We start from the raw sequence: 24,972 nt of genomic DNA on the forward strand, positions 1-24,972 counted from the left end.
GGGATCCAGGATGTTCAGGATGGATCCTGAGGGATTTTTATGGAATTCTGGGATAGGGAGACCCTTCCTGGAGTCCCCAATTCCCAGGGAATTCCCAAAATTCCTTCCCTTGGGATGGGGCTGGATCCAACCCCAGGCTGGGAATGGAGAGAATTCCATGGGAAAAAAAAAGGGGAAAAAATTGGGATTTGGGCTGGAATTCCCTGGAAAAATCAGGAGGAATTTGGAATTTGGGAACTGGGAAGGAATTTCCAGGGAAAAGTGGGAAGAATTTGGGATTAGGGCTGGAATTCCCTAGAAAAACCGGGAATAATTTGGGATTTGGGCTGGAACTTTTTGGGAAAAGGGAGAGGAATTTGGGATTTGGGAATTGGGCTGGAATTCCCTGGAAAATGGGGAAAAATTTGAGATTTGGGCTGGAATTTTTTGGGAAAAGAGGGAGGAATTTGGGATTTGGGGTGGAATTTCCAGGGAAAATGGGGAAAAATTTGGGATTTGGGCTGGAATTTGGAATTGGGAAGGAATTCCTTGGAAAAATGGGGAAGAAAGGGGATTTGGACTGGAATTCCCTGGGGAAATGGGGAATAATTTGGGATTTGGGAAGGAATTTGGGAATTGGGCTGGAATTTCCCAGGAAAAGGGAGAAGAAATGGGATTTGGGCTGGAATTCCCTAGAAAAACCGGGAATAATTTGGGATTTGGGCTGGAACTTTTTGGGAAAAGGGAGAGGAATTTGGGATTTGGGAATTGGGCTGGAATTCCCTGGAAAAACCGGGAATAATTTGAGATTTGGGCTGGAATTTTTTGGGAAAAGAGGGAGGAATCTGGGATTTGGGGTGGAATTTGGGATTTGGGCTGGAATTCCTTGGGAAAAGAGGGAGGAATTTGGGATTTGGGAAGGAATTTGGGATTTGGGCTGGAATTCCTTGGGAAATGGGGAAAAATTTGGGATTTGGGCTGGAATTTCCCGGGAAAAGTGGCAAGAATTCCCGGCAGATCCATCTGGAATCCAGAATTCCCCTCCCCCCCCGCAGGTTGTGGCTCTTTCCCTGCTCCTGGCTTCCGGAGAAATCCTGGAATGTTCGGAATCGCTGAATCCCGAGGTTTTCCAGGCGGCTCGGCTCCACCTGGGATGTTTGGGAATCGTCCTCTCCGTCACCTTCCAGTGCGTCCCGGAATTCCGGCTGCGCGAGGTCGCCTTCCCCTCCACCCTGCCCCAGGTGCGCCCGGAATTCCCGACGGAATTTGGGGAATTTTTGGGGAATTTTTTCGGGGCGGTTCCGTGGTTTCTGAGGTTTCGCCTCGGAAATTTGATCCCATTTTTCCCACCCCTCCATTCCCACTTTTCCCCCTTTTCCCTCCATCCATTCCCATCCATCCTTTTCCCCATCCATTCCCTCTTTTCCCTCTTTCCTTTTCCCCCTTTTCTCTCCATCCATTCCCGGTTTTCCCACATTTCCCCTCCATTCCCACTTTTCCCATCCATTCCCACATTCCCTCCACCCTTTTCCCCTTTTCCTCTCCCACTTTTCCCCCTCCTTTCCCACTTTTCCCCCTTTTCCCTCCATCCATTCCCACATTCCCTGCATCCATTCCTGGTTTTACCCCTGTCCATTCCCACTTTTCCCTCCATCCATTCCCGGTTTTCCCCACCCATTCCCACTTTTCCCCATTTTCCCATCCATTCCCACATTCCCTGCACCCTTTTCCCCTTTTCCATTCCCATTTTTCCCTCCATCCTTTCCCCCTTTTCCCACCTCTTTCCCCCTTTTCCCCCATCTTTTCCCACTTTTCCCTCCATCCATTGCCCCTTTTCCCACTTTTCCCCCTGTCCATTCCCACTTTTCCCCCTTTTCCCATCCATTCCCACATTCCCTCTTTCCTTTCCCATTTTTCCCATCCTTTTCCCCCTTTTCCCTGTTTCCTTTCCCATTTTTCCCACCCCTCCATTCCCACTTTTCCCCCTTTTCCCTGGATCCATTCCCATCCACCCTTTTCCCCATCTTTTCCCCCTTTTCCCTCTTTCCTTTCCCACTTTTCCCTCCCCCCATTCCCACTTTTCCCTCCGTCCATTCCCAGTTTTCTCATCCTTTCCCACTTTTCCCCCTTTTCCCTCCATCCATTCCTGGTTTTCCCCCTTTCCATTCCCACTTTTCCCCCTTTTCCCATCCATTCCCACATTCCCTCCATCCTTTTCCCCCTTTCCTTTCCCACTTTCCCCCTCCATTCCCACTTTTCCCACTTTCCCTGCATCCATTCCCAGTTTTCCCATCCATTCCCCCTTTTCTCTCCATCCTTTTCCCTCTTTCCATTCCCACTTTTCCCTCCACGCATTCCCACTTTTCCCGCTTTTCCCTTTCATTCCCACTTTTCCCATCCATTCCCACATTCCCTCCACCCTTTTCACTTTTCCCACTTTCCCCCTTTTCCCCTTTCCATTCCCACTTTTCTCTCTATTTTTCCCATTTTTCCCACCCCTCCATTCCCACCTTTCCCCCTTTTCCCTGTTTCCATTCCCATTTTTCCCTCCATCCTTTCCCCCTTTTCCCACCTCATTTGCCCTTTTCCCCCTTTTCCCATCCATTCCCCCTTTTCCCCCATCTTTTCCCACTTTTCCCTCCACCCATTCCCACTTTTCCCTCCACCCATTCCCACTTTTCCCCCCATCCATTCCCACATTCCCTGCATCCTTTTCCCTGCTCCCTTTCCCACTTTTCCCATCCTTTCCCCCCTTTTCCCTCCACCCATTCCCACTTTTCCCCCTTTTCCCATCCATTCCCCCTTTTCCCTCTTTCCTTTCCCACTTTTCCCATCCTTTTCCCCCTTTTCCCTGTTTCCTTTCCCACTTTTCCTCTCCATTCCCACTTTTCCCTCCAGCCTCTCCCACTTTTCCCACTTTTCCCACCATCCTTTCCCAGCTTTCCCACCATCCATTCCCACTTTTCCCTGTTTCCCCTCCATTCCCACATTCCCTCTTTCCTTTCCCACTTTTCCCATCCTTTTCCCCCTTTTCCCTCCCCCCATTCCCACTTTTCCCTCCCCCCATTCCCACTTTTCCCACCCCTCCATTCCCAGTTTTCTCATCCTTTCCCACTTTTCCCTCTTTTCCCTCCATCCATTCCCACATTCCCTCCATCCATTCCTGGTTTTACCCCTGTCCATTCCCACTTTTCCCTCCATCCATTCCCGGTTTTCCCCACACATTCCCACTTTTCCCCCTGTCCATTCCCACTTTTCCCCCTTTTCCCATCCATTCCCACATTCCCCGCACCCTTTTCCCCGTTTCCATTCCAACTTTTCCCACTTTTTCCCACTTTTCCCATTTTTTTCCACTTTTTCCCTCTTTTCCCCCTCCCCCCTCCATTCCCCGTTTTTCCTGGAATTCTCCATCCCCAGGAATCCGCTCCCCCTCCCCCCTCTCCTCATCCCGACCTTCCCCGTCCTCCGGCTCCCGAAATATCCCAAAATATCCCGGAATGTTCTCCCGGAATGTCCCGGGAATGTCGCCGCCCTCATCCCGACCTTCGCCCTGATCCCGACTCCCGCCTTTCATCCCGGGATAATGAGAGCCGCGGAAAACCGGGAATGGGAGCCCGAGATAACCGGGAATGAAGGGATTCGGATAATTGGGAATGATGAGGGGCTCAGATAATTGGGAATGGGAGCCGGAGATAACCGGGAATGAAGGGAGACGGATAATTGGGAATGAGGGACGAGGTTAATTGGGAATGATGAGGGGCTCAGATAATTGGGAATGAGGGATGCAGAAAACCCGGAATGAGGGATGCAGATCTCCGGGAATGATGAGGGGTTCAGATTTCTGGGAATGATGAGGGGTTCAGATAATTGGGAATGATGAGGGGCTCAGAAAACTGGGAATGATGGGGGTGCCCAGAAAACCGGGAATGAGAGCCAGAGATAATGGGGAATGAGGGGTTCAGGTTTCTGGGAATGAGGGATTAAGATAATTTGGGAATGGGTTCAGATAATCAGGAATGGGTTCAGATAATTTGGGAATGAGGGATTCAGAAAACTGGGAATGAGGGACTCAGATAATTTGGGAATGAGAGGCAGAGATAATTTGGGAATGAGGGGTTCAGATTTCTGGGAATGAGGGACTCGGATAATTGGGAATGAGGGATTCAGAAAACCGGGAATGATGATGGGCTCAGAAAACCAGGAATGAGAGCCAGAGATAATTTGGGAATGAGGGGTTCAGATTCCTGGGAATGAGGGATTCAGATTTCCAGGAATGAGGAATTCAGAAAACCAGGAATGAGGGATTCAGATCTCCAGGAATGAGGGATGCAGAAAACTGGGAATGAGGGATTCAGATAATTCGGAATGATGAGGGGCTCAGGAAACCGGGAATGAGAGCCAGAGACAACCGGGAATGAGAGGTTCAGATTTCTGGGAATGAGGGATTCAGATAATTTGGGAATGATGAGGGATTCAGAAAACTGGGAATGAGGGGTTCAGATCTCCGGGAATGTCGGGCGCGGATCCCTTGGAGCCGGGATTGTGGAATTTCCCCGTCCCCGTTTGCCCCCGGATCGGCTCCCGGGGATTCCGAAGGCCGGGAATGAGGGGGAGGATCCGGGAATGTTTTGGGATGGGAGAATTCCCGGTTTTTCTGTGGATTCTCAAAGGGATTCACTGGGAATTGAATCCTGGCCCTGCTCCACCTTCCCAGACAGGAATTCCAGCCCAAATCCCAAATTCTTCCCAGTTTTCCCAGGGAATTCTGGCCCAAATCCCAAATTTCTCCTGTTTTTCCCATGGAATTCCCTCCATTCCCAGCCTGGGGTTGGATCCAGCCCCATCCCAAGGGAAGGAATTTTGGGAATTCCCTGGGAATTGGGGACTCCAGGAAGGGTCTCCCTTCCCAGAATTCCATAAAAATCCCCCGGGATGGATCCTGAGCCTCCTGGATCCCGGAATGGCTTCAATAATTCACAAATAATTCCAGAATAATTCCCAAAAAATTCCTAAATAATTCCAGAGTCATTCCAGAATCATTCCCAAAAAAATCCAGAATAATTCCCAAATAATTCCCAAATAATTCCCGAATAATTCCAGAATAATTCCCAAATATTTCCCCAGTAATTCCCAAAAAATTCCCAAAAAATTCCTGAATAATTCCAGGTTCATTCCAGATCCAATCCCAGGCTGGGAATTGTGGGAATTCCCTGGGAAAATGGGGAGGATCTGCCAGGAAGGAATTCCTGGAAAAGATTCCCAGGAAATGATTCCCAGGGAATATTCCCAGAAAATATTTCCAGGAAAAAAAACCCAGGGAATATTCCCAAGAAATATTCCCAGAAAATATTTCCAGGGAAGATTCCCAGGAACTTTTTCCCAGGGAATATTCCCAGAAAATATTCCCAGGAAAAAAATCCCAGGGAATATTCCCAAGAAAGATTCCCAGGAAATATTTGCAGGATTTTTTTTTTCTCCCCTGGGAATTCTGGATCCCAAAATCCCGGAATTCCTTGGGATGGGATCCATGGGATTCCCAGCCCGATCCCGCTTTTCCTTTCCCCTCTCCCCCCCTTCCCAGAGCTGCAGATTCCCAGGAAAATTCCCATCCCTTTATCCATGGATTCATCCCTGATCCCATCCCAGGAAAAAAAAAACAGGGAGAAGACGCCAAAAATCCGGGAAAAAAACTCCGGGAATGTGGGAAAAGAATTCCCGGGAAGGTCAGGGAAGGACGGGCTCAGCATTCCCGGGATTTCAGGATCAATCCCGAGGATTTGTGGGATAATCCCGGATCAGCGGCTCCCGGAGTCCTTGGGAAGGATTTGGGATGGGATGGGAAGGGCGGGAGGAGGGAATTTCATGGAATCCTGGAATTCCGGAATGGATCAGGAATCCTGGCCCCCTGGGAATTTCCCAGTATTCCCAGTTGGTTTTCCCTGATTTCCCAGTATTCCCAGATTTCCCAGTATTCCTGGTTTGTTTTCCCAGTATTCCCAGATTTCCCAGTATTCCCAGTTTGTTTTCCCAGTTGTTTATTCCCGGCAGGTCCTGGAGCAGCACCTGAGCCGCTCGCGGTATTCCCAGTATTCCCAGTATTCCCAGTATTCTCAGTATTCCCAGTATTCCCAGTAGTTTGTTTTCCCTGATTTCCCAGTTTTCCCAGATTGTCCAGTATTCCCAAATTTCCCAGTATTCCCGGTTTGTTTTCCCAGATTTCCCAGTATTCCTAGTATTCCCGGTTTTTCCCAGTTTGTTTTCCCAGTATTCCCAGTTTGTTATTCCCAGTTTGTTATTCCTGGCAGGTCCTGGAAGGGCTGGAGCAGCACCTGAGCCGTTCCCAGTGTTCCCGGTGTTTATTCCCAGTTTTTCCCAGTATTCCCAGTTTTTATTCCCAGTGTTTATTCCCGGCAGGTCCTGGAAGGGCTGGAGCAGCACCTGAGCCACTCGCAGTATTCCCAGTATTCCCAGTTTTTATTCCCAGTTTGTTATTCCCGGCAGGTCCTGGAAGGGCTGGAGCAGCACCTGAGCCGATCCCAGTGTTCCCGGTGTTTATTCCCAGTTTTTCCCAGTGTTCCCGGTGTTTATTCCCGCTGTTTATTCCCAGTTTTTCCCAGTATTCCCGGTGTTTATTCCCGGTGTTTATTCCCAGTTTTTATTCCCGGCAGGTCCTGGAAGGGCTGGAGCAGCACCTGAGCCCATCCCAGTGTTCCCGGTGTTTATTCCCAGTGTTTATTCCCAGTGTTCCCGGTGTTTATTCCCAGTTTTTCCCAGTGTTCCCGGTGTTTATTCCCGGTGTTTATTCCCGGCAGGTCCTGGAAGGGCTGGAGCAGCACCTGAGCCGATCCCAGTATTCCCGGTGTTTATTCCCAGTTTTTCCCAGTATTCCCAGTGTTCATTCCCAGTGTTTGTTCCCGGCAGGTCCTGGAAGGGCTGGAGCAGCACCTGAGCCGTTCCCAGTATTTTCGCTTCCTGTGGTTCCCGCACAGCGACAACGTCCGGATCATCTACCAGGATCCCACCCAGCAGGCAGGGATCCACCCCATCCCCATCCATCCCGGGATCCAACCCCGATCCCGATCCATCCCGGGATCCACCCCATCCCGATCCATCCCGGGATCCACCCCATCCCGATCCATCCCGGGATCCCGATCCACCCGATCCCGATCCATCCCGGGGATCCACCTGACCCCGGGGATCCAACCCTGATCCATCCCGGGATCCCGATCCACCCGATCCAAATCCATCCCGGGATCCCGATCCACTTGATCCCAATCCTGATCCATCCCAGGGATCCCGATCCCGATCCATGCCAGGGATCCACCTGACCCCAGGGATCCACCCGATCCTGATCCATCCCGGGATCCTGATCCGCTCTATCCCAATCCCAATCCACCCCGGGGATCCAACCCCGATCCCGATCCTGATCCATCTCAGGATCCCCATCCTGATCCATCCCAATCCCGATCCACCCCGGGATCCCGATCCACTCGATCCCCATCCCGATCCATCCCGGGATCCCAATCCCGACCCATCCCGGGATCCACCCGATCCATCCCGGGGATCCAACCCCGATCCTGGGGATCCCAATCCTGATCCATCCTGATCCTGATCCATCCCGGGGATCCAACCCTGATCCGTCCTGGGATCCCAATTCCGATCCATCCCGGGGATCCCAATCCCGATCCATCCCGATCCATCCTGGGGATCATCCAACCCCCATCCATCCCGGGGATCCGCCTGATCCATCCCAGGGATCATCCATGATCCCGATCCTGATCCAAATCCATCCCGGGGATCATCCTGCTCCCATCCATCCCGGGAATCCGCCTGATCCATCCCGGGGATCCGTTCCCATCCATCCATCCCAGGGATCATCCAACTCCCATCCATCCATCCCGGGAATCCCGATCCACTCAATCCAGTCCGGAGATCCGTTCCCATCCATCCATCCCGGGGATCCCGATCCACTCAATCCAGTCCGGAGATCCGTTCCCATCCATCCATCCATCCCGGGGATCCCGATCCACTCAATCCAGTCCGGAGATCCGTTCCCATCCATCCATCCTGGGGATCCCGATCCACTCAATCCAGTCCGGAGATCCGTTCCCATCCATCCATCCTGGGGATCCACTCCCGTCCATCCCAGGGATCATCCAACCCCGATCCATCCCAGGGATCCACTATGATCCATCCTGGGGATCATCCACGATCCTGGGAATCCACCCCCATCCCAGGAATCTGCCACAATCCCAGGAATCCACCCTGATCCCAGGAATCTTCCCCCATCCCAGGGATCCGCCCCAATCCCGGGGATCCACCCCAATCCCTCCATCCCAAGGTTCCACCCCCAACCCGTCCATCCCAGGAATCCACCCTGATCCCAGGGATCCATCCCAATCCCGGGAGTCCACCCTGATCCTGGGAATCCACCTCAATCCTGGGAATCCACCCCAATCCCAAGGATCCACCCCAATCCCAGAAATCTGCCACGATCCCGGGAATCCACCCCGATCCCGGGAATCCACCCCAATCCCGGGAATCCACCCCGATCCTGGGAATCCACCCTGATGCTGGGAATCCACCCCGATCCCAGGAATCCACCCCAATCCCGGGGATCCCATGGAAAAGAGATTGGGGGATGGGGATGGGCTCACGCTGCGCTCCAGGATCCGGGAATGCCGGGAATTCCCAACTTCCTGGGATCGTCCCGGGAATCCCAAGCTTCAGGAATCCTGGGAATTCCAGGGATGGATTTGGGGCGGAATTTTGGGAATGGGATCTCCCAGCATTCCAGGCTCCTGGAATTCCCTGGAATTTCCATGATCTTGGGATCATCCCAGCAATTCCAGGGATGGATTTGGGGTGGGAAGAGGGAATTTGGGGGGAATCCCAGGAATTTCCAAACTCTTGGGATCATCCCAAGAATTCCAGGCTCCAGGAATCCTGGGATTCTCAAGTTCTTGGGATCATCCCGGGAATTCCAGGGATGGATTTGGGGTGGGATTTGGGGAATTTTGGGAATGGGATCTCCCAGCATTCCATGCTCTGGGAATCCCGGGAATTTCCATGATCTTGGGATCATCCCAGGAATTCCAGGCTCTGGGAATCCTGGGATTTTCAAGTTCTTGGGATCATCCCAGCAATTCCAGGGATGGATTTGGGGTGGGATTTTGGGAATTTTGGGAATGGACTGGATTCCAACTGCGTTCTATAGTCTGGAATTCCAGGGATTTTCCATGATCTTGGGATAATCCCAGGAATTCCAGGGATGGATTTGGGGTGGGAAGAGGGAATTTGGGGGGAATCCCAGGAATTTCCAAACTCTTGGGATCATCCCAAGAATTCCACGCTCTTGGAATCCTGGGATCTTCAAGTTCTTGGGATCATCCCGGGAATTCCAGGGATGGATTTGGGGTGGGATTTTGGGAATTTGGGAATGGACTGGATTCCAACTGCGTTCCATAGTCTGGAATTCCAGGGATTTTCCATGATCTTGGGATCGTCCCGGGAATTCCAGGATTTTCCATGCTCTTGGAATCCTGGGATTTTCAAGTTCTTGGAATCTCCCCAGCAATTCCAGGGATGGATTTGGGGCGGGATTTTGGGAATGGGATCTCCCAGCATTCCATGCTCTGGGAATCCCAGGAATTTCCATGATCTTGGGATCATCACAAGAATTCCAGGCTCTGGGAATCCTGGGACTTTCAAACTCTTGGGATGATCCCAAGAATTTCAGGATTTTCCACGCTCTTGGAATCCTGGGATTTTCAGGTTCTTGGGATCATTCCAGGAAATCCAGGGATGGATTTGGGGCGGGATTTGGGGAATTTTGGGAATGGGATCTCCCAGCATTCCAGGCTTTGGGATTCCGGGGAATTTCCATGATCTTGGAGTCATCCCGAGAATTCCAGGGATGGATTTGGGGTGGGATTTTGGGAATCTCCCAGCATTCCATGCTCCTGGAATTCCCCGGAGTTTCCAAGATCTTGGGATCATCCCAAGAATTCCAGGATTTTCCATGGTCTTGAAATCCCAGGATTTTCAAGTTCTTGGGATCATCCCGGGAATTCCAGGGATGGATTTGGGGCGGGATTTTGGGAATGGGATCTCCCAGCATTCCATGCTCTGGGAATCCCAGGAATTTCCATGATCTTGGGATCATCCCAGCAATTCCAGGGATGGATTTGGGGTGGGATTTTGGGAATCTCCCAGCATTCCATGCCCCTGGAATCCCAGGATTTTCCAAGATCTTGGCAATTCCAGGAATGAATTTGGGGTGGAAATCCCGGGAATTTTCCCATCTCTTTGGATCATCCCATCAATTCCAGGATTTTCCCAGATCCGGCCGTTCCCCTCCCTGGGATTTTGGGATATCGGGAATGTCGGGATTCCCTTCTCCAGCCCCTCCCCCTCCAACATTCCCAGTTTTTTTCTCCCGGAATTCCGCAGGCTCCGCGCTCCTCGTCCAGCTGGTTCTGGGATTACGCCGTGGGATTTTATCTCCTGGAATTCCTGCTCTGGATCAGGTGCGGGAAAAACCTCGGGAAGGGAAAAATTCCCAATCCCGATTTTCCTGGAATTTTCATTTTCTTGGGAATGAGGGGAGGGGGGTCCCGTTTTCCTGGGGAAAAAAAAAAAAAAGGAGGGATTTGGGAATTTTGGGTGGGGGGGAGATTTTTTTTTGGAATTTCTTTTGGGGAATATTTTGGGAATATTTTTTTGGGGAATATTTTTTTGGGAATATTTTTTTGGGAATTTTTTTTGGGAATATTTTGGGAAATTTTGGGGGGGAATTTTTTTTGAATTTTTTTTTGAGAGTTTTTTTGGGGAATATTTTGGGAATATTTTTTGGGAATTTTTTTGAGGGGGAATATTTTTATTTATTTTTTTAGGGCAATTTTTGGGGATTTTTTGGGGGAAATTTTTTTGGGGAATATTTTGGGAATTTTTTTGGGGGGGAATTTTTTGGGGGGGATTTTTTTGGGGGGAATATTTTCTTGGGAATTTTTTTGGGGAATTTTTTTTTTAGGAGTATTTTTTTGGGAATTTTTTTGGGAATTTTTTGGGGGGGGAATTTTTTTTTGAGAATTTTTTTTGAGAATTTTTTTTAGGAATATTGGGGGAATTTTTGGGGGGGAATTTTTGGGAATTTTTTGGGGGGAATATTTTTTTGGGAATTTTGGGGAAATCTTTTTTTGAAATATATTTTTTGGGAATAATTTTTTGGGAATATTTTGGGAATATTTTTTTGGGGGGAATATTTTTTTTAGGAACATTTTTTGAGGGATTTTTTTGGGAATTTTTTGGGGGGGATTTTTTGGGGGGATTTTTTTGGGGGGAATTCTTTTGGGGAATATTTCTCTGGGAATTTTTTGGGGGGAATATTTTGGGAATATTTTGGGGGGGATTTTTTTTCGGAAATATTTTTTTGGGGAATATTTTTTTGGGAATATTTTTTGGGGAATATTTTTTTTGGGGAATTTTTTTTGAGGGAATATTTTTTGGGGGGAGTTTTTTCCTATGGAAGCGTTTGGGATTGGTGGTTGGGGCCCTCTGGTGTCCAATTTTGGGATTTTCATGGAATTTTGGGAAAGGAAATCCAGGGATTTTCTGGGATTTGGGGTTTTTTTGGGATACCCCAGGAATTCCTTCCCAAATCCCAAATCCCTCCCCGTTTTCCCAGGGAATTTCCTCCATTCCCAGCCTCGGATTGGATCCGGAATTAGCCTGGAATTATTTGGGAATTATTTGGGAATTATTTGGGAATTATTTGGGAATCAGCCGGGAATTATTCGGGAATTATTCTGGAATTATTTGGGAATTTTCCTGGAATTAATTGGGAATTATTTGGGAATTTTGGGGAATTATTCTGGAATTATTTGGGAATTATTGAAGCCATTCCGGGATCCAGGAGGCTCAGGATCCATCCCGAGGGATTTTTATGGAATTCTGGGATAGGGAGACCCTTCCTGGAGTCCCCAATTCCCAGGGAATTCCCAAAATTCCTTCCCTTGGGATGGGGCTGGATCCAACCCCAGGCTGGGAATGGAGAGAATTCCATGGGAAAAGGGGGAGAAATTTGGGATTTGAGCTGGAATTCCCTCAGAAAAATGGGAGAAATTTGGGTTGGAATTCCATGGGGAAAAACAGGAGAAATTTAGGAAGGAATTCCATGGGAAAAACGGGGAGAAATTTGGGATTTGGGCTGGAATTTCCTGGGAAAAGTGGGATAAATTTGGGATTTGGCTCAGAATTCCCAGCTGGGAGGGGCCGGAATTCCCAGTGAATCCCCGCGAGCATCCAAGGAAAACCTGGATCCCCCTGGAATGGGATCGGAGCTCCTTTCCCAGCGCCCATCCCGGGATTCCCGGGATTCCCGGGATTCCCAGAATTCCCGTTTTTTTTCCCGGCAGCTCCTTCTTTCCCGGCCTGGTGGTTTGGATCAACCGCCTCTTCTTCCGGCTCCTCTTCAATTCCCGGCTGGAAAACGTCGACCGCAGCCACCGGATCCTCACCTACGAGTGCCGCTTCCGCCAGCACGTCCAGGACTGGGCCATCCCCATGTAGGGATCCCAAAATTCCCAAATTCCCATGGAATTCCCAAATTCCCAGTCCAGGACTGGGCCATCCCCATGTAGGGATCCCAAAATTCCCTGGAATTCCCATGGAATTCCCAAATCCCATGGAATTCCCAAATCCCAAATTCCCAAATACCGAATTCCCACTCCCATGGAATTCCCAAATCCCCAAATTCCCAAATCCCAATTCCCTGATCCTGGTCCAGGGCTGGGCCATTCCCATGTAGGAATTCCCAAATCCCATGCAATTCCCAATTCCCAAATTCCCATTCCCATGGGAATTCCCAAATCCTGGCCCCTTCCCATGTAGGAATTCCCAAATCCCGACCCATTCCCTTGGAATTCCCAAATCCCAGTCCAGGGCTGGGCCATTCCCATGTAGGAATTCCCAAATTCCCAAATTCCCATTCCCATGGAATTCCCAAATCCTGGCCCCTTCCCATGTAGGAATTCCCAAATCCCAGTCCAGGGCTGGGCCATTCCCATGTAGGAATTCCCAAATTCCCTAATTCCCATTCCCATGGAATTCCCTGGAATGGCCCCTTCCCATGGGAATTCCCTGATCTCAGTCCAGGGCTGGGCCATTCCCATGGAATAATTCCCAAATCCCAAATTCCCATTCCTGTGGGAATTCCCTGGTCCTGGGTGATTCCCATGGGAATTCCTGGATCCCAGCCCCTTCCTGGAATCTCTCCAAGCCCAGAATTCCCTGGATGAGGAGCAAATCCCTGGGAAGAGGATCTGGATCGGGGCCACCCTTTCCAGCGGGAATCATGGATCCCTCCAGATCCCAAATCCCAGGATCCCAATCCCAGGATCCCAATCCCAGGATCCCAAATCCCAGGATCTCAAATCCCAGGATTTCAATCCCAGGATCCCAATCCCAGGACATTCCTCATCCAACACAAAAATTTCAGGATTTTTCCTGGGAATAATCGGGGCTGGATTTTCCCAGGAATAATGAGGTCAGGATTTTCCCAGGAATAACTGGGGCTGGATTTTCCTGGGAATAACCGGGACTGGATTTTTCCAGGAATAACGCGATCAGGATTTTTCCCTGGAATAACGGGGTCAATAACGGGGGCTGGATTTTCCTGGGAATAACAGGATGGATTTTTCCCTGGAATAACGGGGTCTGGATTTTTCCGGGAATAACGGGGTCAGGATTTTCCTGGGAATAACGGGATGGATTTTCCCAGGAATAACTGGGGATGGATTTTTCCAGGAATAACCAGGGCTGGATTTTTCCCTGGAATAACGGGATCAGGATTTTTCCCGGGAATAACGGGATCAGGATTTTTCCCTGGAATAACGGGGTCAGGATTTTCCCGGGAATAACTGGGACTGGATTTTCCTGGGAATAACCAGGGCTGGATTTTTCCAGGAATAACCGGGGATGGATTTTTCCGGGAATAACGGGGTCTGGATTTTCCCGGGAATAACGGGGTCTGGATTTTCCCGGGAATAACGGGGTCTGGATTTTTCCCGGGAATAACGGGGTCTGGATTTTTCCCGGGATCAGCAGCCGGACCAAGGAGGCTCTGCTGGAGCTGCAGGCGGCGCTGGACGGGAATCCCGGGATCGTGGCGCACTTCCCGGTGGAGATCCGCTTCTCCCGGCGGGATGAGATCCCGCTCAGCCCCTGCTTCCAGCGGGACAGCTGCTTCATCAACATCATCCTCTACAGGTCACAAATCCCGGGAATTCCCAACCTTTTCCCGGGAATTCCGACACTTTCCTCAGGGAATTCCCACTTTTTTCCAAGGGAATTCCCACCCCACTTTTCCCAGGAATTCCCAACCCCCTTTTCCCTGGGAATTCCCACCCTCCTTTTCCCAGAGAATTCCAACCCTTTTCCCAAGAATTCCCACCCTTATCCCAGGAATTCCCACCCCCCCACTTTTCCCAGGGAATTCCAACCCCCTTTTTGAATTCCAACCTCCCTTTTCCCAGGAATTCCGACCCCCTTTTCCCAAAGAATTCCCAACCCCCCTTTCCCAGGGAATTCCAACACTTTTCCCAGGGAATTCCAACCCCCCTTTTCGAATTCCAACCTCCCTTTTCCCAGGAATTCCGACCCCCTTTTCCCAAAGAATTCCCAACCCCCTTTTCCCAGGGAATTCCCAACCTTTTCCCAGTCCTAGGATCCCAAATCCCTGGGAAAAAGAGAGATCCAGATCGAGGGACCCCATTCCCAATCCGGGAATCCCAAATCCCTGGGAAGAGGAGACCCCATTCCCACTGGGAATCTGGGCATGGAGATCCCTCTGGATCCCGATCCCGGGATCCCAAATCGGGATCAGGGCCCCCATTCCCAGAATTCCCGAGGTCCCAAATCCCCAGGAAGGGAAGGGATCCAGATCAGGGGTCCCATTCCTGATCCCAGAATCCCAAATCCCTGGAACAACAGGGATCTGGATCAGGGCCCCCATTCCCGGTGGGAATCCCAGGATCCCAAATCCCTGGGAAGAGCAGGGATCCAGACTGGGGGCCACATTCCCAGCAGAATTCCCAGGATCCCAAACCACTGGGAAAAAAGGGACCCCATTCCCAATCCCAGGATCCCAAATCCGGATCAGAGACCCCATTCCCAGTGGGATCGTCCCAGTCCCAGGATCCCAAATCCCTGGAAAAAAAGGGATCCAGATCGAGGGACCCCAATCCCAATCCCGGGATCCCAAATCCCTGGGAAGAGCAGGGATCTGGATCAGAAGCCCCATTCCCAATCCCAGGAATCCCAAATCCAGATCAGAGACCCCATTCCCAGTGGGACTGTCCAAATTCCAAGATCCCAAATCCATGGGAAGAGCAGGGATCCAGATCAAGGGACCCCATTCCCAATCCGGGAATCCCAAATCCCTGGGAAGAGGAGACCCCATTCCCACTGGGAATCTGGGCATGGAGATCCCTCTGGATCCCGATCCCGGGATCCCAAATCGGGATCAGGGCTCCCATTCCCAGCAGAATTCCCAGGATCCCAAATCCCCAGGAAGGGAAGGGATCCAGATCAGGGGTCCCATTCCTGATCCCAGAATCCCAAATCCGGATCAGAGACCCCATTCCCAGTGGGATCGTCCCAGTCCCAGGATCCCAAATCCCTGGGAAAAAGAGAGATCCAGATCGAGGGACCCCATTCCCAATCCGGGAATCCCAAATCCCTGGGAAGAGGAGACCCCATTCCCACTGGGAATCTGGGCATGGAGATCCCTCTGGATCCCGATCCCGGGATCCCAAATCGGGATCAGGGCCCCCATTCCCAGAATTCCCGAGGTCCCAAATCCCCAGGAAGGGAAGGGATCCAGATCAGGGGTCCCATTCCTGATCCCAGAATCCCAAATCCCTGGAACAACAGGGATCTGGATCAGGGCCCCCATTCCCGGTGGGAATCCCAGGATCCCAAATCCCTGGGAAGAGCAGGGATCCAGACTGGGGGCCACATTCCCAGCAGAATTCCCAGGATCCCAAACCACTGGGAAAAAAGGGACCCCATTCCCAATCCCAGGATCCCAAATCCGGATCAGAGACCCCATTCCCAGTGGGATCGTCCCAGTCCCAGGATCCCAAATCCCTGGAAAAAAAGGGATCCAGATCGAGGGACCCCAATCCCAATCCCGGGATCCCAAATCCCTGGGAAGAGCAGGGATCTGGATCAGAAGCCCCATTCCCAATCCCAGGAATCCCAAATCCAGATCAGAGACCCCATTCCCAGTGGGACTGTCCAAATTCCAAGATCCCAAATCCATGGGAAGAGCAGGGATCCAGATCAAGGGACCCCATTCCCAATCCGGGAATCCCAAATCGCTGGGAAGAGGAGACCCCATTCCCACTGGGAATCTGGGCATGGAGATCCCTCTGGATCCCGATCCCGGGATCCCAAATCGGGATCAGGGCCCCCATTCCCAGAATTCCCGAGGTCCCAAATCCCCAGGAAGGGAAGGGATCCAGATCAGGGGTCCCATTCCTGATCCCAGAATCCCAAATCCGGATCAGAGACCCCATTCCCAGTGGGATCGTCCCAGTCCCAGGATCCCAAATCCCTGGGAAAAAGAGAGATCCAGATCGAGGGACCCCATTCCCAATCCGGGAATCCCAAATCCCTGGGAAGAGGAGACCCCATTCCCACTGGGAATCTGGGCATGGAGATCCCTCTGGATCCCGATCCCGGGATCCCAAATCGGGATCAGGGCCCCCATTCCCAGAATTCCCGAGGTCCCAAATCCCCAGGAAGGGAAGGGATCCAGATCAGGGGTCCCATTCCTGATCCCAGAATCCCAAATCCCTGGAACAACAGGGATCTGGATCAGGGCCCCCATTCCCGGTGGGAATCCCAGGATCCCAAATCCCTGGGAAGAGCAGGGATCCAGACTGGGGGCCACATTCCCAGCAGAATTCCCAGGATCCCAAACCACTGGGAAAAAAGGGACCCCATTCCCAATCCCAGGATCCCAAATCCGGATCAGAGACCCCATTCCCAGTGGGATCGTCCCAGTCCCAGGATCCCAAATCCCTGGAAAAAAAGGGATCCAGATCGAGGGACCCCAATCCCAATCCCGGGATCCCAAATCCCTGGGAAGAGCAGGGATCTGGATCAGAAGCCCCATTCCCAATCCCAGGAATCCCAAATCCAGATCAGAGACCCCATTCCCAGTGGGACTGTCCAAATTCCAAGATCCCAAATCCATGGGAAGAGCAGGGATCCAGATCAAGGGACCCCATTCCCAATCCGGGAATCCCAAATCCCTGGGAAGAGGAGACCCCATTCCCACTGGGAATCTGGGCATGGAGATCCCTCTGGATCCTGATCCTGGGATCCCAAATCGGGATCAGGGCTCCCATTCCCAGCAGAATTCCCAGGATCCCAAATCCCTGGGAAAAGAGGGACCCCAATCCCAATCCCGGGATCCCAAATCCGGATCAGGACCCCCATTCCCAGAATTCCCAGGATCCCAATCCCGGGAAGGGGAGGGATCCAGATCAGGACCCCCATTCCCAGAATTCCCAGGATCCCAAATCCCCGGGAAGGGCAGGTCTGGGGTCGGGAATTCCCGGGATTCCGGGGCTGACTCCGGCCGGGATCCGGCGCATTCCAGGCCCTACGGGAAGGAGATCCCGAGATCCCGGTACTGGGACATCTACGAGGGGATCATGAGGAAACACGGGGGGAGACCCCACTGGGCCAAGGTACCGGGAAAACACCGGGAATGGGCCGGGAAAAACCGGGAATGGGCTGGGAAAACACCGGGAATGGATCGGGAAAACACCGGGAATGGGCCAGGAAAAAATGGGAATGGGCCGGGAGAAACACCGGGAATGGAACGGGAAAAAATGGGAATGGAACGGGAAAAACACCAGGAATGGGCCGGGAAAAATGGGAATGGATCAGGGAAACACCGGGAATGGATCAGGAAAAAACTGGGAATGAATCAGGAAAAAACTGGGAATGAATCAGGAAAAAACCGGGAATGGATCAGGAAAAAACCAGGAATGGATCAGGGAAACACCGGGAATGGGTCAGGGAACACCGGGAATGGGAAGGGAACACCGGGAATGGGAAGGGAAACGCTGGGAATGGATCAGGAAAAACGGGAATGGAATGGGAAAAACACTGGGAATGGATCGGGAAAACACCGGGAATGGATCACAGAACACCGGGAATGGGCCGGGAAAAACACCGGGAATGAACCGGGAAACACCGGGAATGGGCTGGAAAAACCGGGAATGGAGCGGGAAAAACACTGGGAATGGGACCGGAAACACTGAGAAAGGATCAGGAAAAAACCGGGAATGGGCCGGGAAAACACCAGGAATGCCCCGGAAAAACCGGGAATGGGCCACAAAAACCGGGAATGGCACCGAAACACCGGGAATGGGCTGGGAAAAACACCGGGAATGGGTTGGGAAAAACACCGGGAACGGATCAGGGAACACCGGGAATGGATCGGGAAAAACACCGGGAATGGGTTGGGAAAACATCGGGAATGAGCCGGAAAAAAACACTGGGAATGGGCCGGGAAAAACCAGGAATGAACTGAGAAAACCGGGAATGGGCTGAGAAAAACTGGGAATGGACCAGGGAACACCAGGAATGGATCAGGGAAACACCGGGAATGGATCGGGAAAAACACCGGGAATGGGCTGGGAAAACCAGGAATGGATCAGGAAACACCGGGAATGGGCTGGAAAAACTGGGAATGGGCTGGGAAAAACACCGGGAATGGCACCGGAAAAACCAGGAATGGATCAGGGAACACCAGGAATGGATCAGGGAACACCGGGAATGGATTGGGAAAAAACCGGGAATGGATCAGGGAACACCGGGAATGGATCAGGAAAAACACCAGGAATGGGCTGGGAAAACCAGGAATGGCACCAGAAACACCGGGAATGGGCTGGAAAAAAACAGGAATGGATTCAGAAAACTGGGAATGGGCTGGGAAAAACTGGGAATGGAACCAGAAACACCGGGAATGGGCCAGGAAACACCGGGAATGGACCAGAAAACCAGGAATGGATCGGGAAACACCAGGAATGGGCTGGAAAAACTGGGAATGGGCTGGGAAAAACACTGGGAATGGCACCGGAAAAACCAGGAATGGATCAGGAAACACCGGGAATGGATCAGGAAAAAACCGGGAATGGGCTGGGAAACACCGGGAATGGGCTGGAAAAAAATGGGAATGGGCCGGGAAAAACACTGGGAATGAATCAGGGAACACCGGGAATGGATCAGGGAACACCGGGAATGGATCAGGGAAAACCAGGAATGGATCAGGGAACACCCGGAATGGATCAGGGAACACCGGGAATGGATCAGGGAACACCCGGAATGGATCAGGGAAAACCAGGAATGGATCAGGGAACACCGGGAATGGATCAGGGAACACCCGGAATGGATCAGGGAAAACCGGGAATGGATCAGGGAACACCCGGAATGGATCAGGGAACACCGGGAATGGATCAGGGAACACCCGGAATGGATCAGGGAAAACCGGGAATGGATCAGGGAACACCCGGAATGGATCAGGGAACACCCGGAATGGATCAGGGAAAACCGGGAATGGATCAGGGAACACCAGGAATGGATCAGGGAACACCCGGAATGGATCAGGGAAAAACACCGGGAATGGATCAGGGAACACACGGAATGGATCAGGGAAAACCGGGAATGGATCAGGGAACATCGGGAATGGATCAGGAAAAAACCGGGAATGGATCAGGGAACACCGGGAATGGAGGGAGGGATTTTTTTTCCAGAGGGAAACTGAGGCACGGGAAAGGGAAGGGGATCCCAGGGAAAAAAAAAAATGGGAAAAATTCCCTCCTGGACATTCCCAGATTTGGGAAAATTGGGAATTTTGGATGGAAAATGATCCCAATCCCAGGAAATGGGGTTTTTCCAGAGGGAAACTGAGGCATGGGAAAGGGATTCCAGAAAAAATTCCTTCCTGAGCATTCCCAAGTTTGGGAAAATTGGGATTTTTCATGGAAATTTGGGAATTTGTCATGGGAAAATTGGGATTATCCTGGAGAAATTGGGATTGTGATGGGAAAATTGGGATAATGCAGGAAAAAATGGGAATTTTTCTTGGAAAATTGGGAATTTTGTCTGGGAAAAAAGGGGATTTGTCCCATAAAAATGGGAATTTATCCCAGGAAAACGGGAATTTATTCCAGGAAAAAATGGGAATTTTCCCCAGAAAACTGGGAATTTCTTCCGGGAGATTTTCCCCTGAAAATCAGGAATTTCTCCCAGAAAAATGGGAATTTCCCCCAGAAAATTGGGAATTTCTTCTGGAAAACTGGGAATTCTCTTCAGGAAAAATGGGAATTTCTCCCAATGGGAATTTTCATGAAAAAATTGGGAATTTTCCCCCTGAAAATCAGGAATTTCTCCCGGAAAAATGGGAATTACCCCAGGAAAATCGGAATCACCTTCCTGTGCCTCAGTTTCCCTCTGGAAAAATCCCTCCCTTTTTCCAGGATTGGGATCGATTTTCATGGAAAAATCCCAAATTCGGGAATTTTCAGGATGGAATTTTTCCCAAATTTTTGGGGGTTTTTTTGGGGGGGGGATCCCCTTTCCCGTGCCTCAGTTTCCCTCTGGAAAATCCCTCTCATTTTCTGGGATTGGGAAAATTTTCCCCTTTAAAAATCCCAATTTTCCCAAAATCTGGGAATTTTTTTCTCCGTTTTTTTTCTTATTTTCAGGGATGTTTTACCCCCGTGCCTCAGTTTCCCTCTGGAAAAATTCCTCCTATTTTTCCAGGATTTGGGATCGATTTCCATGAAAATTCCCAATTTTTCCCAAATCTGGGAATGCTCAGGAGGGAATTTTCCCCATTTTTTCCTTTTTTTAGGGATCCCTTTCCCGTGCCTCAGTTTCCCTCTGGAAAAATCCTTCCCAATTCCCGGGATTTGGGATCGATTTCCTGCAAAAATTCCCAATTTTCCCAAAATCTGGGAATTTTTTTCTCCGTTTTTTTTCTTATTTTTAGGGATATTTTACCCCCGTGCCTCAGTTTCCCTCTGGAAAAATTCCTCCTATTTTCCGGGATTTGGGATCGATTCCTACCCAAAATTCCCAATTTTTCCCAAAATCTGGGAATGCTCAGGAGGGAATTTTCCCATTTTTGTTTTTGGGGTTTTTTTAGGAATTTTACAGGAAAAACGGGAGGAGGGATTTTTCCAGAGGGAAACTGAGGCACGGGGTAAAAAATCCCTAAAATAAGAAAAAAACGGGAAAAATTCCTTCCGGAACATTCCCAGATTTTGGGAAAATTGGGATTTTTCCATGGAAATCGATCCCAAATCCTGGAAAATGGGCGGGATTTTTCCAGAGGGAAACTGAGGCACGGGGGTAAAATATTCCTAAAAATAAGAAAAAAAATGGGAAAAAAATTTCCCAGATTTTGGGGAAAATTTGGGAATTTTAACAGGAAATTGATCCCAAATCCCGGGAATTGGGAAGGATTTTTCCAGAGGGAAACTGAGGCACGGGGGAAAATATTCCTAAAAATAAGAAAAAAAAAAGGGAAAAAAAATTCCCAGCTTTTGGGAAAATTGGGAATTTTTGCAGGAAATCGATCCCAAATCCCGGGAATTGGGAGGGAATTTCTGGAGGGAAACTGAGGCACGGGAAAATGAAAGGAATCCCAAAAAAAAATATGGGAAAAATTCCTTTCAGAACATTCCCAGATTTTGGGAAAATTGGGAATTTTAACAGGAAATCGATCCCAATCCATGAAAATGGGAGGGATTCTCCAGAGGGAAACTGAGGCACGGGGGCAAAAGATCCCTAAAATAAGAAAAAAATGGGAAAAATTCCTTCCAGAACATTCCCAGAATTGGGGAAAATTGGGATTTTTCCATGGAAATCGATCCCAAATCCTGGAAAATGGGAAGGATTTTTCCAGAGGGAAACTGAGGCACAGGGGGGTAAAACATCCTTAAAAATAAGAAAAAAAATGGGAAAAAAAATTCCCAGCTTTTGGGAAAATCGGGAATTTTAACGGGAAATTGATCCCAAATCCCGGGAATTGGGAGGGAATTTCCAGAGGGAAACTGAGGCATGGGAAAAGATCCCTAAAATAAGAAAAAAATGGGAAAAATTCCTTCCAGAACATTCCCAGATTCTGGGAAAAATTGGGATTTTTCCATGGAAATCGATCCCAAATCCTGGAAAATGGGAAGGATTTTTCCAGAGGGAAACTGAGGCACACAAAAAGCAAAAGGGATCCCTAAAAAAAAAAAGAGGGAAAAATTCCTCCTGAGCTTTCCCAGAATTGGGGAAAAATTGGGAATTTTGGATGGAAAATGATCCCAAATCCCAGAAAATGGACGGGATTTTTCCAGAGGGAAACTGAGGCACGGGGGAAAATATCCCTAAAAATAACAAAAAAAAACGGGGAAAAAAATTCCCAGATTTTGGGAAAATTGGGAATTTTAACAGGAAATTGATCCCAAATCCCAGGAATTGGGAAGGAATTTCCAGAGGGAAACTGAGGCATGGGAAAATGAAAGGAATCCCAAAAAAAAAAATGGGAAAAATTCCTTTCAGAATATTCCCAGATTTGGGAAAATCGGGAATTTTAATGGGAAATCAATCCCAATCCCAGGAAATGGGAGGGATTTTCCAGAGGGAAACTGAGGCACGGGAAAGGGATCCCTAAAAAAAAGGAAAAAATGGGAAAAATTCCTTCCAGAACATTCCCAGATTTTGGGAAAATTGGGATTTTTCCATGGAAATCAATCCTAATCCCGGAAAAAAGGAGGGATTTTCCAGAGGGAAACTGAGGCACGGGGGAAAATATTCCTAAAAATAAGAAAAAAAATGGGAAAAAAAATCCCAGATTTTGGGAAAATTGGGAATTCTCCTGGAAATTGATCCCAATCCCAGGAATTGGGAAGGATTTTTCCAGAGGGAAACTGAGGCACGGGGAAAGATCCCTAAAATAAGAAAAAAATGGGAAAAATTCCTTCCAGAACATTCCCAGATTCTGGGAAAAATTGGGATTTTTCCATGGAAATTGATCCCAATCCCGGAAAAAAGGAGGGATTTTCCAGAGGGAAACTGAGGCACGGGGGGGTAAAATATCCCTAAAAATAAGAAAAAAAATGGGAAAAAAAATCCCAGATTTTGGGAAAATTGGGAATTTTTGCAGGAAATCGATCCCAAATCCAGGGAATTGGGAGGGAATTTCTGGAGGGAAACTGAGGCACGGGAAAATGAAAGGAATCCCAAAAAAAAATATGGGAAAAATTCCTTTCAGAACATTCCCAGATTTTGGGAAAATTGGGAATTTTAACAGGAAATCGATCCCAATCCATGAAAATGGGAGGGATTCTCCAGAGGGAAACTGAGGCACAGGGGCAAAAGATCCCTAAAATAAGAAAAAAATGGGAAAAATTCCTTCCGGAACATTCCCAGATTCTGGGAAAAATTGGGATTTTTCCGTGGAAATCGATCCCAAATCCTGGAAAATGGGCAGGATTTTTCCAGAGGGAAACTGAGGCACGGGGGGGTAAAAATCCCTAAAAATAAGAAAAAAAAAAGGGGAAAAAAAATTCCCAGATTTTGGGAAAATTGGGAATTTTAACAGGAAATTGATCCCAAATCCTGGAAAATTGGAAGGATTTTTCCAGAGGGAAACTGAGGCACGGGGGAGTAAAAATCCCTAAAAATAAGAAAAAAAAAACGGGAAAAAATTCCCAGATTTTGGGAAAATCGGGAATTTTAACGGGAAATCGACCCCAATCCATGAAAATGGGAGGGATTCTCCAGAGGGAAACTGAGGCACGGGAAAAGATCCCTAAAATAAGAAAAAAATGGGAAAAATTCCTTCCAGAACATTCCCAGATTTTGGGAAAATTGGGAATTTTAACAGGAAATCGATCCCAATCCATGAAAATGGGAGGGATTCTCCAGAGGGAAACTGAGGCACGGGGGTAAAATATTCCTAAAAATAAGAAAAAAAATGGGAAAAAATTCCCAGAGTTTGGGAAAATCGGGAATTTTAACGGGAAATCAATCCCAATCCATGAAAATGGGAGGGATTTTCCAGAGGGAAACTGAGGCACGGGGGGGAAAATATTCCTAAAAATAAGAAAAAAAAATGGGAAAAAAAATTCCCAGAATTGGGGAAAATTTGGGAATTTTCCTGGAATTTTTCCCGCCTCAGGCTCACAGCTGCACCCGGAATTTTCCATGGGAAAATGGGGAAAATGGGGATTTGTCCAGGAGAAAATTGGGAATTTCTCCTGGAAAATCGGGAATTTCTCCAGGGAAAATTGGGAATTTTAACAGGAAATCGATCTCAAATCCCAGAAAACAGAAGGGATTTTTCCAGAGGGAAACTGAGGCACGGGGGGGTAAAAATCCTTAAAAATAAGAAAAAAAATGGGAAAAAAATTCCCAGCTTTTGGGAAAATTTGGGAATTCTCCTGGAATTTTTCCCGCCTCAGGCTCACAGCTGCACCCGGAAGGATCTGGAGCTGATGTATCCGGAATTCCCGAAATTCTGCGCCCTCCGGGAAAAGCTGGATCCCGACGGGATCTTCCTCAACGCCTACCTGGAAAGAGTCTTCTGCTGAAATCCCGGGAAAAATCCCGGAATTCCCGGGAAAAATCCTGGAATTCTGGGGAATTCCAGAGGGGTTTTTTGGTCATTTGATGAAAATAAAATGTGGAGAGAGATTTTCATGGAAAATTTGGAATTTTCTGGGGGAAAATGGGAAAAATGGGGATTTATCCAGCAGAAAATTGGGAATTTCTTCTGGAAAATTGGGAATTTTCCCAAGAAAATTGGGATTTTTTCCTGGAAAACTGGGATTTTTTACCCAGGAAAATGGGAATTTCTCTGGAGAACTGGGAATTTTCTGTGGGAAAATGGGGAAAATGGGGATTTATCCACCT

The 24,972-nt window shown here is 49.2% G+C and overlaps 1 protein-coding gene across 1 annotated transcript in view; it reads left to right on the forward strand.

Moving 5' to 3' along the window:
• Positions 1-24,760, forward strand: part of LOC131576932 (L-gulonolactone oxidase-like) — a 39,411-nt gene extending 14,651 nt beyond the window's left edge. Inside the window, exons 6-12 of the mRNA XM_058834082.1 lie at positions 1,035-1,220; positions 6,901-7,008; positions 10,432-10,508; positions 12,396-12,545; positions 14,083-14,247; positions 17,651-17,741; positions 24,522-24,760. Coding sequence (XP_058690065.1) covers positions 1,035-1,220; positions 6,901-7,008; positions 10,432-10,508; positions 12,396-12,545; positions 14,083-14,247; positions 17,651-17,741; positions 24,522-24,650 — 906 coding nt within the window. The 3' untranslated portion in view covers positions 24,651-24,760. The remainder of the gene's footprint in view (positions 1-1,034; positions 1,221-6,900; positions 7,009-10,431; positions 10,509-12,395; positions 12,546-14,082; positions 14,248-17,650; positions 17,742-24,521) is intronic.
• Positions 24,761-24,972: the final 212 nt, after the last annotated feature.

Source organism: Poecile atricapillus, chromosome 3 (genome assembly GCF_030490865.1).
Source record: "Poecile atricapillus isolate bPoeAtr1 chromosome 3, bPoeAtr1.hap1, whole genome shotgun sequence".
Lineage (NCBI taxonomy): Eukaryota > Metazoa > Chordata > Aves > Passeriformes > Paridae > Poecile > Poecile atricapillus.